Source organism: Nycticebus coucang, chromosome 14, assembly GCF_027406575.1.
Source record: "Nycticebus coucang isolate mNycCou1 chromosome 14, mNycCou1.pri, whole genome shotgun sequence".
In the NCBI taxonomy this organism is placed as follows: Eukaryota; Metazoa; Chordata; class Mammalia; order Primates; family Lorisidae; genus Nycticebus; species Nycticebus coucang.
This window is the reverse complement of record NC_069793.1, coordinates 68,913,432-68,930,026: the sequence shown is the minus strand read 5'-3', so window position 1 is coordinate 68,930,026 and position 16,595 is coordinate 68,913,432. Positions and strand designations below refer to the sequence as shown.

The 16,595-nt window shown below is 39.2% G+C and overlaps 1 protein-coding gene and 1 pseudogene across 2 annotated transcripts in view; both read right to left on the bottom strand.

The window, feature by feature from the left end:
* UVRAG (UV radiation resistance associated) overlaps positions 1-16,595 on the bottom strand; it is a 381,997-nt gene that overhangs the window by 346,715 nt on the left and 18,687 nt on the right. For both annotated transcript variants that reach the window (XM_053561187.1, XM_053561188.1), the window contains exon 2: positions 5,270-5,387. In XM_053561187.1, the coding sequence (XP_053417162.1) occupies positions 5,270-5,387 (118 nt within the window). The remainder of the gene's footprint in view (positions 1-5,269; positions 5,388-16,595) is intronic.
* LOC128565011 (non-structural maintenance of chromosomes element 1 homolog) lies at positions 11,473-12,278 on the bottom strand (annotated as a pseudogene).

The window sequence follows — 16,595 nt, the reverse complement described above, 5'->3', positions numbered from 1 at the left end:
TTCTGAGATGAACAGAGGGCCAGGCCAGATCACTAAAGTCCTTCCAGGAAATCATAAGGATTTTGGCTTTTACTAAATGAGATGGGAAGCCACTAGAGAGATTTGAGCAGAGAAATACAGGATCAAAGGTTCTTTGGATCATCAACCAATAGGATGTTGGTTGAGAACAGACAGGGTACATAAGCAGACTAAGGTTTACTTCAACAATTCAAGAGGTAAAAGCAGTCTGGAGATAGTAAGAAGTGATCAGATGATGAATACATTTTCATAGTAAGAGCAAAAAGTATTTGCCAAAACAGGATGATCCAAGGTTCATACAGGATGATGATCCAAGGTTCAGCCAAGAAAATGGAGTTATCATTTTCTGACATTAGAAAAAATACAAGATTTAACAAGGCAAGCCATGTAGTTATAAAAATTAAAAATAAATAAAAATTTTTAAAAGAATATAGGAGATGAGGCTGAGGGCAGAGGCTCACGCCTTAATCCTGGCACTCGGGGAGGCCAAGGTGGGTGGACTACTTGAACTCACGAGTTCATGACCAGCCTGACAAAAAATCGAGACCCATTCTCTACTAAAAATGGAAAAACTGAGGCAAGAGGATCACTTGAGCCCAAGAGTGGGAGGTTGCTGTAAGCTATGATGCTATGGCACTCTACCCAGGGCGATAGCTTAAAACCGTCTCAAAAAAAATAAAGAAATAAAGAATATAGTAGATGAGTCAGAGCTAGAACATCAGAAACTCAGTTTTAAACATACCAAGTTTAAGTTACCTACTAGACTCCAAATGGAGATGGAGAATAGGCAACTGGATGTAAGAATATGAGTTCAGAGGAAAGATCAATAGATAACATTCAAAATTATGAAACCTGGATGAGATGACCAAACCAGATTATATAGAGTTCATCTTCTAATATATTCAAGCTAGCTGGCATTACAGGAAAGGACAAGCACTTACATTTCATGGGTGAGAAAACAACTATTAATGAAGAACAAATTTAATCTTACAAAAATTACAAGTTTAAGAGGTACCCAGAACCAGAATCTAGTTCCCCATACAGTAATACAAGGCTTTGTTCTCTGGGGGTATAACAACTGATTTGATTTGAACCGCCTTAAAAAGCAGACAATCTCCAGCAGCACTAAAAAATATGTCAAAAGTCAAAGAAAAAATATTCACACGTATCTTTTTTGGATGTGCTGTGAATTCAACTAAAATAAAAGAATAACTGAGAAATCAGAATTTCAGATACTCTTCCAGTAAAATACATTTTTGTTAAATTAAGAAATGATACCACTAATCAGGTGGTACAGGTTTAGTGAGAAGAGCCAATTGGTCTTTTATTGTGGTCATTATATATAGCAAGGGTCAAATGAAAAACACCATGAAAAACACCATGACTGGTCCAACAAGATAAAGTGATAATAACCAGAATTACTAACCAAAGGCTTCCCAGCTCTTCCTACGGTAGATAAAAGCTACAAAACCAGAGTGGTGCCTGTGGCTCAAAGGAGTAGGGCACAAGCCCCATATGCCGGAGGTGGCGGGTTCAAACACAGCCCCAGCCAAAAACTGCAAAAAAAAAAGAAAAGCTGCAAAACCAGGCGGCACCCATAGCTCAGTGGGTAGGGCACCAGCCACATACACTGAGGCTGGCGTGTTCAAACCCGGCCCAGGCCAGCTAAAACAACAATGACAATTGCAAAAACAAAAAAATAGCCAGGCATTGTGGCAAGCACCTGTAGTCCCAGCTACTTAGGAGGCTGAGGCAAGAGAATCTCTAAAGCCCAAGACTTTGATGTTGCCATGAGCTATGACACCACAACACTCTACCAACAAAACTTATGAATAGACTGCTTTTAAGCATGACATTTTGTGGCAGGAAGAAGTCTAAGAAATCATCAATCCCTTCATTTTAATGGTAAATTTACTAAATTTCACAAAAGAACTAAATACCCTACTCAAGAGGCTTGCCAGGTAATAATAGATTGAACATCACTACCAGACCCTGGACTTCCCTCTGGTCTGTCACCATAATTGTGTTAATGATCATCTCATTGAGATAACTTTTAGAAAACAGTATATATTAACTTCTAAACTCAAGATGTAATCTGAGCTAGAAGAAACTAGCAAAAGTCAGCCAGGTGTGGTGGCTCACTACTGTAATCCCAGCACTCTGGGAGGCCAAAGCGGGTGGACTGCTGGAGTTCATGAGTTTGAGAACAGCCTGAGCAAAAGCAAGATCCCGTCTCTACTAAAAAAAGAAAAACTGAGGCAAGAGGATTGCTTGAGCCCAAGAGTTGGAGGTTGCTGTGAGCTGTGACGTCACAGCACTCTACTCAGGGCAACAGCTTGAGACTGTCTCAACAAAAAAGAAAAGTCACTTTGTTTTCCTCAGATCATATCTCTAGACAAGATTTTACAACATCATCACCAACCAGTCTCAGAACAATCCTTTTTAGAAACTAGTATTATGATTAACATTATATTTCCAATAATATGTACTAAGTACTATGTAATTACTATTATCAGAGGTAACAATAGACAAGGACACAGAAGTTTTATTAAGATAGTCAAAGACCTATTATATAGAAACTCATGGAAAATTAAAAATACTCCACCACTGTCATATTTTGTTAGTAATATAACCCATCAGTTAGCAGTAAACTCAATGTATTAAAGTCTATTAAAATGCTTATATTCTTAAACCAAATAGTAATCAACTGTTTCATTTTCCACCACATTTCCCAGTCTCCTTTCCATATAAAAAGGACAAAGCAACTGATTTACAGCTAATGAAATGGGACAGAATGGACGCAGACCACGTAAACTTAAAAACCTCCCAGAGATAATCCTCTCTCTAGTCATGCCAGAGGCCAAGTACTGAGGACAACAACATCCCGGAATAAAAGGAATCTGGATGCCTGAGTCACCCCTTAGAGGAGCGCTGCTACATCAGCACCTAATAAAGAAATACCTGCACTGGATCTAGTGCAAGAAAATGTGTTGTTAGGCCATTGAGATTTGTGATACGTGTTACAGTAACCAGCATTAATCACTCAGATTCATAATTGTTTTAAAAATACACAATGGTTATAATGAAAAATAAGAATGAAATAAAATTACATGTGTATAATGAAATTTAGAGTCCTTTGTTCAACCCTAAAAATTATTTTAATACTATTTATGAGGGGTTTCTATGCTATACTTTTTCCTTTCTTTCTTTTCTTTTCTCTTCCTTCCTTCCCTCCCTCTCTCTTTCTCTCCTGTTCTCTTTCTTTTTGAGACAGGGTCTCTTTCTGTCACCCAGGCTGGAGAATGAAGAGATCATGCTATGTAGTTTTTTCTTTTCTTTTCACTTTTCTTTATGTTTCCTTTCACTTTTCTTTCCTTCCCTTTCTCTCCTTTTCTCTCCTTCTCTTTCTCTCTCTCTTTCTGAGAAAGGGTCTCTTTCTGTCACTCCAGCCTCAAACACTGTAGGAGGACTCAAGCAATCCTCTTGCCTCAGCCTCCTGAATAGCTAAATGCATGCCACCATGCCCAGCTAAATGGGTTTTTTGCAGAGATGGCATCTCGCTACATTGCCCAGGCTGGTCTTGATTGAGCTCCTGCCTCAAACGATCCTTACACCATAACCTCCTAAAAAGCTGAGATTATGGGTATGAGCCATCATATCATGCCACTATGCTATACACTTCTTGACTAAGTTTTTTAATAAGCAGATGTTGACATTTATTTATTTATTTATTTTTGAGACAGAGCCTCAAGCTGTTGCCCTGGGTAGAGTGCCGTAGTATCACAGCTCACAGCAACCTCCAACTCCTGGGCTCAAGCGATTCTCCTGCCTCTGCCTCCCAAGTAGCTGGGACTACAGGTGCCCACCACAACATCCGGCTATTTTTTGGTTGTAGCCGTCATTGTTGCTTGGCAGGCCGGACTGGAGTCGAACCCGCCAGCTCAGGTGCATGTGGCTGGCGCCTTAGCCGCTTGAGCCACAGGCACCGAACCCAGATATTAACATTTAAAAAAGAAAAAAGCTATTAAACAATTACTGTTTTAATAATATAATTAAAATTAAAAAGCCAAGGCTCATGCCTATAATCCCAGCATCGTGGGAGGCTGAGGCGGAAGGATTACTTGAGCTCAGGAGTACAAGGCTTGTCTGAGCAAGACCCCTGACTCTTGAAAAAAATGGAAAAACCCAGCCAAGCACCATGGGGAGCTCCTATAATCGCAGCGGCTTTAGAGGCTGAGGCAGCAGGATGCCCACAGCCTGAGTCTGAGGTTGCAAGGGAGCTACGACGCCACTGCACTCTGCTAAGGGCATTTGGTAGAACTCTGTCTCAACAAAAACAATTTAACAAAAAAATTAAAAAGATAAAATATCACTTGAATTGTTCACTTTTGCCAAATGTCAGTGTCTCTTATTAAAACAATGCCACCTTTTATTAACATAAATAGATCTTTAATCACATTTTACCAAGTGTTATCACACTACCAGTTGATCCTTATAAAAATCTGCCTTGCTGACTTCATAACACATCATTATCTCCACTTCACATACTGGGAAAGTGAGATTCCAAAAATCGCGATCTTCTTCCAAAGTAACAGAGCTAGTAAATAGCTAGGCTAGTAATTTCAATCCTATGCTAATGTTCTTGTCATTTATCATGTTTTCTCTTTATACCATCCCACAAAAGCCAACTAATTACATCTCAGGGCCTTTCATCTAAAGTGTATTCCAAAGATGGTTGTGATTTTCAATCAAATATTTCGTCTACTCTTAGAATTTGCAGAAGAATCCACAGTACAAAATATAAAACTAAGTTAGAAGAAACCATGCCATTCTTCTGAAAATGACCCTATATACACAAGGAATTAGATATGAAAAGATATAAACTAAGTCCCTATTTTACCATAATATTAAAAAAAATGATATTTCTTTTAAAAGTAAAACTAATACAGTATACTGGAGTCATATAACCTACTTTAAATGGTAGCTACTGGAACATGAACAGTTAACATTCACAACATTCATAAAGGAATGATCAATCGGTCAATCAATATAAGGCTGTTATATGAAAGAATTATCCCACAACCGTGATTCTTTCATGTACAGAACTGCTCATGAGATATTTTCAAACAGCCTAACAATTTAGCTTTCCAATAAGCAGTAACAGCAGGAAGCACTGAGAATCACTTATGTTATAAAAGGATAAGAACGAAATATAACAATCTGTGGGTAGCAAGTCCACAGATTCCCTTACCTTTATATATCTTTTCAGTATTACACAAGTGAAGTGTGAAGTAGGTATCAAGGAGTTGATGGCCATTTCTATTAACAATGTTCCGGGCAGCAATGTTCCGAAGATGTCGAAGCCGTCGCTAAAAAATAACAACAAAAAAGAAAGGGCATTCAACCTTTTTCATCCTATAAAATTTTCTTCCTATAAAATTCCTTTGGCAAGGGTGGCGCCTGTGGCTCAGTGAGTAGGGTGCCGGCCCCATATACGGAGGGTGGCGGGTTCAAACCCAGCCCTGGCTGAACCGAAACCAAAAAATAGCCAGGCGTTGTGGCGGGCGCCTGTAGTCCCAGCTGCTCGGGAGGCTGAGGCAGGAGAATCGCAGAAGCCCAAGAGCTAGAGGTTTCTGTGAGTCCTGTGACATCATGGCACTCTACCGAAGGCGGTAAAGTGAGACTCTGTCTCTACAAAAAAAAAAATAATAGTAAAATAAAAAAAAAAAATTCCTTTGGCAAATATCAAATATAATAGGTTGTCCCAAATACTAAGCCAGAAACCATAACCCAGTCTCTTATTTATGCCTCCACATCCCATTGCAAGTATTAAGAATTATACCTAGAAAAAAAAAAGAAAAAAGTTGTTACAAGAGTGAAATAACAAAAGATGTGAAAGATTTTTGAGAAGCGTAAATGTTATATAAGTCCTATACACCTGCATAATAGCACATGTATTGCCTGGAACATTAAGTAGTAATTTGCTTTTTTCCACAAAAGGATTACAGGAAACATACTAAGTCCATCTCATACTAACAGAAAATAAGCAGTTACTACCCACATCCACCACTGTTACTAGTTCAGTCTATTTGCTAGATCATTTGTACAACCAGGAAAAAGGCCAAAGCCAAAAAAATTAAAGCAGAAAACACAATAGTTACTCCATTCAGCCAGTAACTCAACTGTTGTGAGTTTAACCTTAAATCCTCATTTCATCAGCAGCCAACCAGTCTCTACTAACCAAGCTCCCTTCCTAATACTTTCTCCAACCAGCATGCTTAAATAATTTGCAGTCACAAGCTCCACAAGCAACAGTAGAAATCAACAAAAATACAAGATAAGCTTAAGGGACAGCCAAATCATCTCATATCAAAAAGAGAATGTTAGCAATGCTGAAGTGTGAGCACATCAGATTCATCCCCCAAACCAAGTTCCTGTGTGAGATAATTATCTTCAGAGACTTAAAAATAGAAACCAAGTTAAAAAAAAAAAAAAACAGAAACCAAATGCTCAGTTATGAAATATACCTACAGCTCTCCCTTAGGCTAAAAGCCAGCCCATTTTCCTGAAATAAATCCATCTTCAATTACATGTGCAATCAGCCAGAAAAGCCTCATCTTTTTTCCATGCACATACCAACCTAAACCTTTCTTCCAATCTAGAGATTAAGATTCTTTGAGAGAGAAGGCTATTATCTAATAAATTTGTTTAATCCTCTAAATATGAAAAACCCCAAATGTACTGACGAAAGTTTCCTAGGTTTACTTTAAGATTCATTTTTCCACAATCTTCCAATAGTTTCCATTTCAAGCCTGGACCACAGAAACCATTTTCTCCTGCTATATACTTTTCATTAACCTCTTCAGTCAAAATTTAAAATTTTCTATGCAGCGCCTGTGGCTCAAAGGAGTAGGGCGCCAGCCCCATATACCGGGGGTGGTGGGTTCAAACCCAGCCCCAACCAAAAACTTCAAAAAAAAAAAAAAAAAAGAAAAGGAAGAAAAGTACTAAAATAAATAAATAAATAAATATTATGGTTCTTAAGAATAATTACCCCACAAATCCCCACCCTCACTAAACTAAACCATTCTGCACACAACTTTGCAACTCCCAAACCCATGAACAGTGTCCTTTTAAAAAATTTAGTCTAATTTGCTTAATCTACAAGAGCTATTACAAATTAATAATCTAGTCAATAATAGATAACCTAAAGCCCAATGGAAAGGGGGCAAAGAATATGAAAAGGCAGGCACAGGAAAAGAAATAGAACAGTCAAGGAAACCATAAAAAGATGTATAATCACACCCATCATTTAAGAGCCACACATCTTAAGAGCCACAAAACAAGCGTTCTACCTTGTGGCAGACTGTATTTTCCAAACATGGTTGCCCCAATACATCCCATCTCTTGTCTTCTCTTAGATGATGATTGTTTGTTTGTTTGTTTGTTTGGAGACAGAGCCTCAAGCTGTCACCCTGGGTAGAGTGCTGTGGCATCACAGCTCACAGCAACTTCCAACTCCTGAGCAATTCTTTTGCCTCAGCCTCCCAAGTAGCTGGGACTATAGGCACCCACCACAACACCTGGCTTTTTTTTTTTTTTGGTTGTAGTTGTCATTGTTGTTTGGCAGGCTGGATTCGAACCTACCAGCTCTGGTGTATGTGGCTGGCACCTTAGCCGCTTGAGCTACAAGCGCCAAGACACATGATGATGTTGTTATTCCTCCATTAAAAAGTGAGGCCTGGGGTGGCACCTGTGCCTCAAAGGAGTAGGGCGCTGGTCCCATAAGCCAGAGGTGGGGGGTTCAAACCCAGCCCCGACTGGGTTTGACTGCAAAAAAAAAAAAAAGTGAGGTCTGCATTCTTTCTCACTTACATGTGGTCAGGCTATGATTATGGAGGAAATGAAGGTATGTAACTTCTGATGCTAAATCATAAAAGATGATATAGCTTCCACTTGGTCCTCTTAGGATACTCTTCCTTGGAACCCAGTGCCTATTCTGTCAGAGAGGCATACAGTGTCACATGGATTTCAGACGTGTTCTCCACAGCCCCAGCTGAGATCCTAGCAGGTAGCCAAACAGGTTGATGCCCTGGGCCCCCAAGCCTCCAGAAATGACATCCAGATAATTAGTCAAAGACAAGTCATTTCCACCAAGCCCTGATGAAATTGCAGATTCAGGAACAAAATGAATGATGTTTTAAGCAACTAAATTTTTTAATGTCATGCAGCAATAGGTAACTGAAGAGACCTATCATTTGGTCAGTGGGGAGGCCCTCCAATATTCTCTTTTCTAGGATCCTGTCTCTGTTCTAAATCCTCAGGATATACAAGGCTTTGACTTATAGGCCAGGAGTCATCAAAAAGCATACCAGCCAAGATAAGAGTCTGTTAATAAGAGACCAACTACCTGACACTTGCCCAGACCCCAGTGGTTTGTTATGTATACTGAGGACCTGCAGGAATGTCTTACATTGCCTTAGGCCTGTTAATGACTCACAAAGGACATCTCTAAGAAGGACCGGGGACATGATAAGCCATATCTGATCCCCTATCACATAGCTAGCAACTAGGTTTTAGGTAATCTCTGTGGCCAAGAGAGGGATAAAGTCAGTCAACCACTCCAGGAGGGCGTTAAGATTTTATTTTAGTTCACAATTCTCCCTTTTTGGCCAAGATCTGCCAGAGGCAGCATCAATGGCCAAACTCTTATTTTGTCCCATGCATGCTGGGGTGGTGTGGCTACTCGCCCTGGATCCGTCCAGACCCTTGGTCCAAGAGGACTGAATATCCAAAAGGGCTTACAATCAATTAAATGTTTTAGGCTGGAGGTGAACAGGCACTAAGAGTAATATCCCGCTTGTAATTTAGGGTAAAGGAGGCAAGACAAGTAGATGGGCATATAGATTAAACAAAATCCACCATGAGTTAATAATTATTAAAGCTGGCTAGGTACAGTGGCTCAAGCCTGTTATCCTAACACTCTGGGAGACTGAGGCGAGTGGATTGCCTGAGCTCATGGGTTTGAGACCAGACTGCGCAAGAGCGAGACCTTGTCTCTAAAAATAGCACGGCATTTGTGGCAGGTGCCTGTAGTCCCAGCTACTTGGGAGGCTGAGACGAGAGAATCACTTGAGACCAAGAGTTTGAGGTTGTGGTGAGCTAAGACACTGCAGCACTCTACTGAAGGTAACAAAGTGAAATTGTCTCAAAAAACTAATAAAAGGCCGGGCAAGGTGTAATCCTAGCACTCTGGGAGGCCAAGGCAGGTGGATAGCTTGAGCCCCACGAGTTTGAAACCAGCCTGAGCAAAATGCAAGATCCCCCGTCTCTATGAAAAATAGAAAAAAATGTGAGGCGAGAGGATCACTTGAGCCCAGGAGTTGGAGGCTGCTATGAGCTGTACGACACCACAGCACTCCACCCAAGGCGACAGCTTGAAACTGTCTCAAAAAAAAAGAAAATAGTAATAATAATAATTATTGAAGCTAAGAAACAGGTACCTCAGAGATCATTATATTCCTTTCTTTTCTTTTTTTTTTTTTTGTTTTTTTTGTTGCAGTTGTCATTGCTGTTTAGCTGGCCCGGGCGGGGTTCAAACCCACCACCCTCTGTGCATGTGGGCAGTACCTTAACCACTGTGCTATGGGCGCCACCTATCTTCCTCTCTTAATCTCTCTCTATATGTGTGTATGATATATATTTGTATTTCAATACATGTTGCTATGTTAATATGTTGATATATATAATATACATTTTGATATATTGAAATTTCCATAATTAAAAAATGTTTTAAAATACTATCAATAGGAACAAAAAGAAAGAATAAGACCATATAGAAGACTAATGAAAAACTGAGCTTCATGGGCCATCTAATCAGATAATGGATGTGGCTGGAAATGAAAAGAAGATTGACAAAAGAAAGAAAGGTGTCAAAGATGACCTCCGGGGAAAGAACTAATCAATGAAGGTGTTAGGGCAATAACAAATAGCAAAAATACACGCATACACACACAAATTTTGTATCTTACATCAAATTCCAAGTCTCAAAATCATTTAGATGTAAATAACTAGAGGATGAAAGTACCCAAAGAAACCATGCATAATTATTTCATAACCTCAAAGATACAAAAATGACACATATTCACAAGCTATAGAAGAAAATGTTTATGCTATACAAAATGCTCTAAAATTATGCCTGACAAAAACTACCACATGCAAAGTCAAATGAAAAAGAACCTAAGAAAAAAATTTAATTTCTATAACAAATAGAAAACAAATTCGTTATATTAAAATATAAATATATTTATATATAAAATATAATGAATCCCTAGAAATTGAAAGTCTAACAATCCAACAGAAAAAATGACAAAGAATACTAACAGATACTTCACAGAACAGGAAATACAAATAGCTCTTAAGTATGAAAAGATCCTCAATCTCACCCATAAGAGAAATGCAAATTAAAACTACACTAAAAGTAGCACAGACCAAAAAATCTGAAAACATATTCTGATGCAAGGCAGTAGCAAAAAAGGCATTTTTCTGAAAGGAATGTAACTGGTACAAACCCTATGGATGGTATCTCTGCCTGTTTTCTGTTGCTTTTAACAGAATACTTGAAACTGAGTCATCTATAAAGAAAAGAAATTTATTTCCTACAGTTATGGAGACGGAGAAGTCCAAGGTCAAAGGCCTGCATCTGGTGAGAGCCTTTTTATTGGGAGGGACTCTGAAGTATCCCCAGGCAGTGCAAGGTATCACATAGGGAGGTGACTTGAGCAGGCTAAAGTGCTAGCCCAGGTCCCTCTTCCTCCTCTTATAATCCTACTAGTTTCCTTCTAGGATAACCCATTAACCTATTAATCTTTAACCTACAAATGGATTAATCCATTGATAAGGGCAGAACCCTTGTGATACAATCTCCTCTTAAAGGTGCCAACTCTCAGTACTGCCACATTGGGGATTAACTTTCAACATGAGTTTTGATGAGAGAAATATTCAAACTATGGAAGATGGTAATCAGACAATGTCTACCAAAATTACAATTCTTTGATCCAACAATTCCACTTCTGCATTTATGTTAGAAATATGCTTGCAGATATGCAATATGACGTATGTAATAGAGTACTGCTTATATTAGCAAAAAACTGAAAATAACTAAAATGTTTAGCAATAAGGGACTAGCTAAATTATGGTACATCCTATAGTAAAATGCTTTGTGGCCATAAAAAATAAATAATGTGGCAGCTCTCTAAGCACTAATATGGAACAATTTCTAAGATATACTATTATCTTTTTTTTTTTTTTTTGCAGCAACTTATAACACTTTTATTCCAAAGCTGTTAATAACGAATACAAAGAACAAGGGAGGTAATTCTGTGTGAACTGTGAAATACTGATGCCCTCTCCCAGGCAGGGCTGAGTGGTCAGGCTGTCCCAGGCACATAGCAGCTAATGCTGCCTGGACCGCAAGGACTTCTTGTTGGATTTGGAGGTACCAGCTTCCCCCTCCTTCTCAGGGTTGAAAACTTCTGGTATGTCATGGGGCCAGTAGTCATTGCAATGAGGGCAGTGCGGCTCAGAATTCGACTGGAAATACTTGGCCGCACAAAGCAGGTGCATCTTGATCCCGCAGGTTTCGCAGCTCTGACCTGGATGAGGAGGCTGTGCAGATGTTGCAGATCTTCACGGCATCGGGGTGTGTCTCCCGGAAGTGCTGCTCCCTCTCCAGGATGGCCCGGGTGTGCAGGGTAAACTCCCCTTCCTTCTCAATCAGCCATTTGTTCTGCACAAACTTCTGCAGCACTTGCTTAGCTTCCTTCTTCCTCATCTTCTTGCCTTTAAGTTGATCAACCAGGTTCAAAATGTTTGTGGAAGATGCAAAGCCAGTTTCTAAATCAATTATCAGTTCTAAAGCTTTCCTGAAAAGATCCAGTTAATTCTCTGCAAAATCGGTGGCCATTTTGGAAATTGAAGTTGTGGCAACATTCACCAGCACATAAATAGGTCTCCGGTCATCTTCTGTGAACCGGTTCTCTATCTCAATATACAAGGATTCCAAGATGCTGTTGATGTTGTTGATGAAATCCTCCAACTTCTCCACGGTAGCATTGCGGCCGTGGACCCTGTAGCAGTGCTTCTGCAAGCGCTTGATCTCCCATTCCTCCAGCATGCCATGAGTCATCAGCAGCTGGAGGAATTGCCTACGGACATCAGTCATGATGCCCATTTTCCTGGTACTGCTCTGCATATCTGAAGGAACCGCCACAGCGCTCAAGAACAACGGGACTGTGCTGGCGGCTACGGTCAAAAACTGACTAGATTTTTTCGATATACTACCCTGTTTCCCCAAAAATAAGACAATGTCTTATTTTAAGGTGTGCTCCCAAAGATGCGCTAGGTCTTATTTTCAGGGGACGTCTTATCTTTCCTGTAAGTAGGTCTTATTTTTGGAGGATGTCTTATTTTCAAGGAAACAGGGTATTATCTTTTAAAACAGTTTATATAGTCAGTGTGTTTAGCATGTTATTATTTGTGTTTAATAGGAAAAATAGCATAATTATATAATTATTAGAGCATCATAAACTATGACTGATAACACTGGTTACCCTAAGGGAGAGCAAAGCGGCATTTGGGGACACAGTGTAGTGTGAAGGCCATTCACCAAATCCTCTTACATACTACACCTTTTGAAGTATGAATCATCTAAATGTACATAATCCACAATATTTTTAAAAATTAAATTAAATTTACATTAAAAAAAGAGATGTCAACCGACCTTTAAATACAGGTATATGAGATATCCATTTTCAAATATCGTGTTAACACGGTAGTAAAATAAGCTACAATTTGAGCTGAATTCTAGGTGGTATTTGGGGGTTTTTTGTTGGATTTTCTTCCCTTTTTTTTTTTTGACAGAGTAGCACTCTGTTACCTCAGGCTAGAGTGCTGTGGTGTCAGCCTAGCTCACAGCAACCTCAACCTCAAACTCCTGCCTCAAGTGATCCTCAAGTGATCCTCCTGCCTCAGCCTCCCAGGAGCTGGGACTGCCCAACTAATTTTTTCTATTTTTAGTGGAAACAAGGGCATCTCTCTTGCTCAGGCTGGTCTTGAACCTCTGAGCTCAAGCAATCCTCCCACTTCAGCCTCCCAGAGTGCTAGGATTACAGGCATAAGCTGGGTGATTCGATTACTCACTCATGTACAAACCACTTACTCTTGGAGCCTGTTTCCCCTCTCAAAAAATAGAGATATTTATACCTGCCTACCTCTGTGTTATCACTGTAAGGATCAAATTAAATAATGGATTTAAAGCTTTCTAAAAAAGAATACTTCAATAAAATTTTATAAAATAGACATGTCAAGAAAGGGATGTGGTTCAGTAAAAGATGATGAATTGATTTAGGCAATTCTAATTTGAAGAAAAGAGACATATTTAGAATTCATCTATCTAAATACAGATGACAAAGTCACAAGAACATAACATCTCTGAAGAAGAAACACTCAATTCAATTCAATGTGAATTACAGAATTTCAGAACTACAAAGGAGCTTAAAGGTCATCCAAGTCTCTGCTACTCTCCAACACTTGGGAAGGTGGTGAAAATGCAGACTCTCAGTGGCACCACAGACCTACCTACTCAAATCAAATCTGTGCTTATTAAGTAAGATCCCCTGGTAATTCACATGTATATTTTAAGCTGAAGAAGCACCGATCTTTTCTCCTTGCAATTCTGTCATTTAAAAATAAATAAATAAATAAGAAAAAGCACTGCTCAAAGACATCTTACTTATTTTTCAGATAATAAAATTGAGGCCTTAAGTAAAGGGACTTATATACACTGTTTTAATTAATAGCAAAATCAAGATTTGAACCCAGGCCTGATCTCAGCTGGGTACACCAAGTATTTACTTCCCAAATGCCTGTCGAGAGGGTTGGTTTTTAGAGTGAAATGACAGAGAAATTATTAACTCATAGTTTTTCAGTAAGCGTTAAAATAAATCATGATCTCTCTCTGCTCTTTCTCCTTCGCTTACTAGCAGGCACCCTATGATTTCTGTTGTTTTCACAAACCACTGAGGAGCCCAGCAGACAGAAAAGAAATACAGATTTTCTTTGCAATAGCTAGACCTACTGACTAAATCTACCTTTTAGAATTTGTTCCCATGTGTCAAATGGTTAATGAAAGGTTCCTGGCAGGGGCAAACTCCAGGCCTCAAACCTGTCCCCAAATCGCATCTCAGGCCAGCATCAACAACAAGATCAGAAACACCTGTGATAATCTGTAGCCACCAGCAAAGACAAGTGCAAGGTAGCTGCTTATCATCTTGCTGGAGGAAAATCAGATGGTCCAATTTCCCAACACCCTGTGAATTTGGCTGCAATTACCTTTTTTACCTCTTTGCCCCTCCCCTTTAAATTCAGCAGCCCCTTGATCTCAGCTGCTGCCATTCTTCCGTTTTTCCTTTTTTCTGTCGGGATGCCATGCTGTCTTTACTCTCTTTACCCTGTTCTCTTTACTCTCTTTCCGTTTCTCCTTCTGAGAAGATAAAATAAACTTTGTACTTTTATAACCTCATCTTGGTCTAGAGAAATTTTTTTCTCATCCTGGGAGCACCTACTGAGCTTTCCACCTAACAATACCCTGTTTCAGAACCTTTGAAATACTTTGCCTTTCAGGCCTCCCATGTTTTCACCCCCATTTCTTTTTTTTTGTAGAAGACAGAGTCTCACTTTATGGCCCTCGGGTAGAGTGCCGTGGCGTCACACAGCTCACAGCAACCTCTAACTCTTGGGCTTACGCGATTCTCTTGCCTCAGCCTCCCGAGCAGCTGGGACTACAGGTGCCCACCACAACACCCGGCTATTTTTTGGTTGCAGTTTGACCGGGACTGGGTTTGAACCCGCCACCCTCGGCATATGGGGACGGCGCCCTACTCACTGAGCCACAGGCACCGCCCTTCACCCCCATTTCTAATCACCATCTAGACCGGTGATTTTCAACTGGTGTGCTGCAAAAATTTTTAAAGATCATTAATTAAGGTATTTTCAAAAGAAATTGAAAGCACAGTTAAGTATATTCCCCTTTTTATTCTTTTTCTTGATCAACATAATTTAAGAATGCTGTGGGAGTTTAACTATAGGTTCAAGTGTGCTATGAAATAAAAAAGGTTGAAAAACACTGATCTAGACTCATCAATTCTTTTTTAACAATTACTTTGGCATATGCTTCTTGTTTTCTACATCCTCCATTCATTGCCCTAAAGCTACTGTTGTTCATGCTATGAAAAACAAGATTCCTCCTCTTAGGCTTGTATCAACTTCCTCTTAGGAAAATAAGAGCTCATGTCCAAATAGCAAGCTCTATCTATCTAATTCTTTAAGAAAATACAAGTCATTAAAAACTATTAAGCTCCAGCATGAGCAAGAGTGAGACCCTGTCTCTACTAAAAAAAAAAAAAAGAGAGAAAGAAAGAAAAATTAGCCGGACATTGTGACACAGTCCTGAAGTTCCAGCTACCGCTACTGGGAAGACTGAGGCAAGAGGATCGCTTGAACCTCAGGAGTTTGAGGTTGCTGTAAGCTATGATGCTAGAGCACTCTAGCCTGGGGCAACAGAGAAAGACTCTAGTCTCAAAAAAAAAAAAAAAACCTATTAAACTTTGACAAGCTGATTTCAGGCAGAATCTGTGTTTGAAACCTACCAAGGCTAGAAAGCTATAATTTGGTAATTTTAACTCAGAGTTTTCATGTCTTCACTTCCATTATTTCTTTCCTATTACCTTTTTTCTTACCTAGTCCTAAACCAGGTTGCCTTTATATAACATGGTCCTTCCTAAATTAAGCTTTATTAAATACAGGAAACCACCCTTTGGTATCTGCTGGGGATTCATTCCAAAAACACCCCAAACCCCCTCATACCCCACCTTGGATACCAAATCACAGATAAACTTAAGTCCCTGATATGAAATGGAAAACTATTTACATAAAACCTATGCACATCCTCCTGTGTAATTTAAATCATCTCTATGTTATTTATAATATCTAATATAATGTAAATGCTGTTTAAATAGTTGTACTGTATTCAGTATTTTTATATTCTTTTTAATAGTTGCATTGTTAATTTATATTGGTTTTCTTTTGGAAAATATTCTACCTATGATTGGTTGAATCAGAACCCACAGACACGGGGTTGACTGTAAATCCAAAGGCCCTAAAGCAGCTTTCCATTACCATCTTCTGTCCCAATAAGCTCCTACTGTCCACGAACATTTTCTTGTCTTTATAATTCTCTATATAATATATCCTAACTAACCAAAGTATTGCAACATTTCTTGAGTACCCATGATATGCCAGCACTACCCAATAAAGCAAAAGTCTACCTCTGAATACCTTTCCTACAAAAATATATAAGAAAATTAAAAGCCCTGGTCTCTGCCCCATTTCCATTTCTGTACCAAGAAGTTTTGACTTTTTTAAGAGCAAATAATATGAGAAGACTTTTACAGATGCTTAACCCCCTCAGGAATAACTGACCAGACAGAATAAGCTACCCATAACATGAAGGATAACTC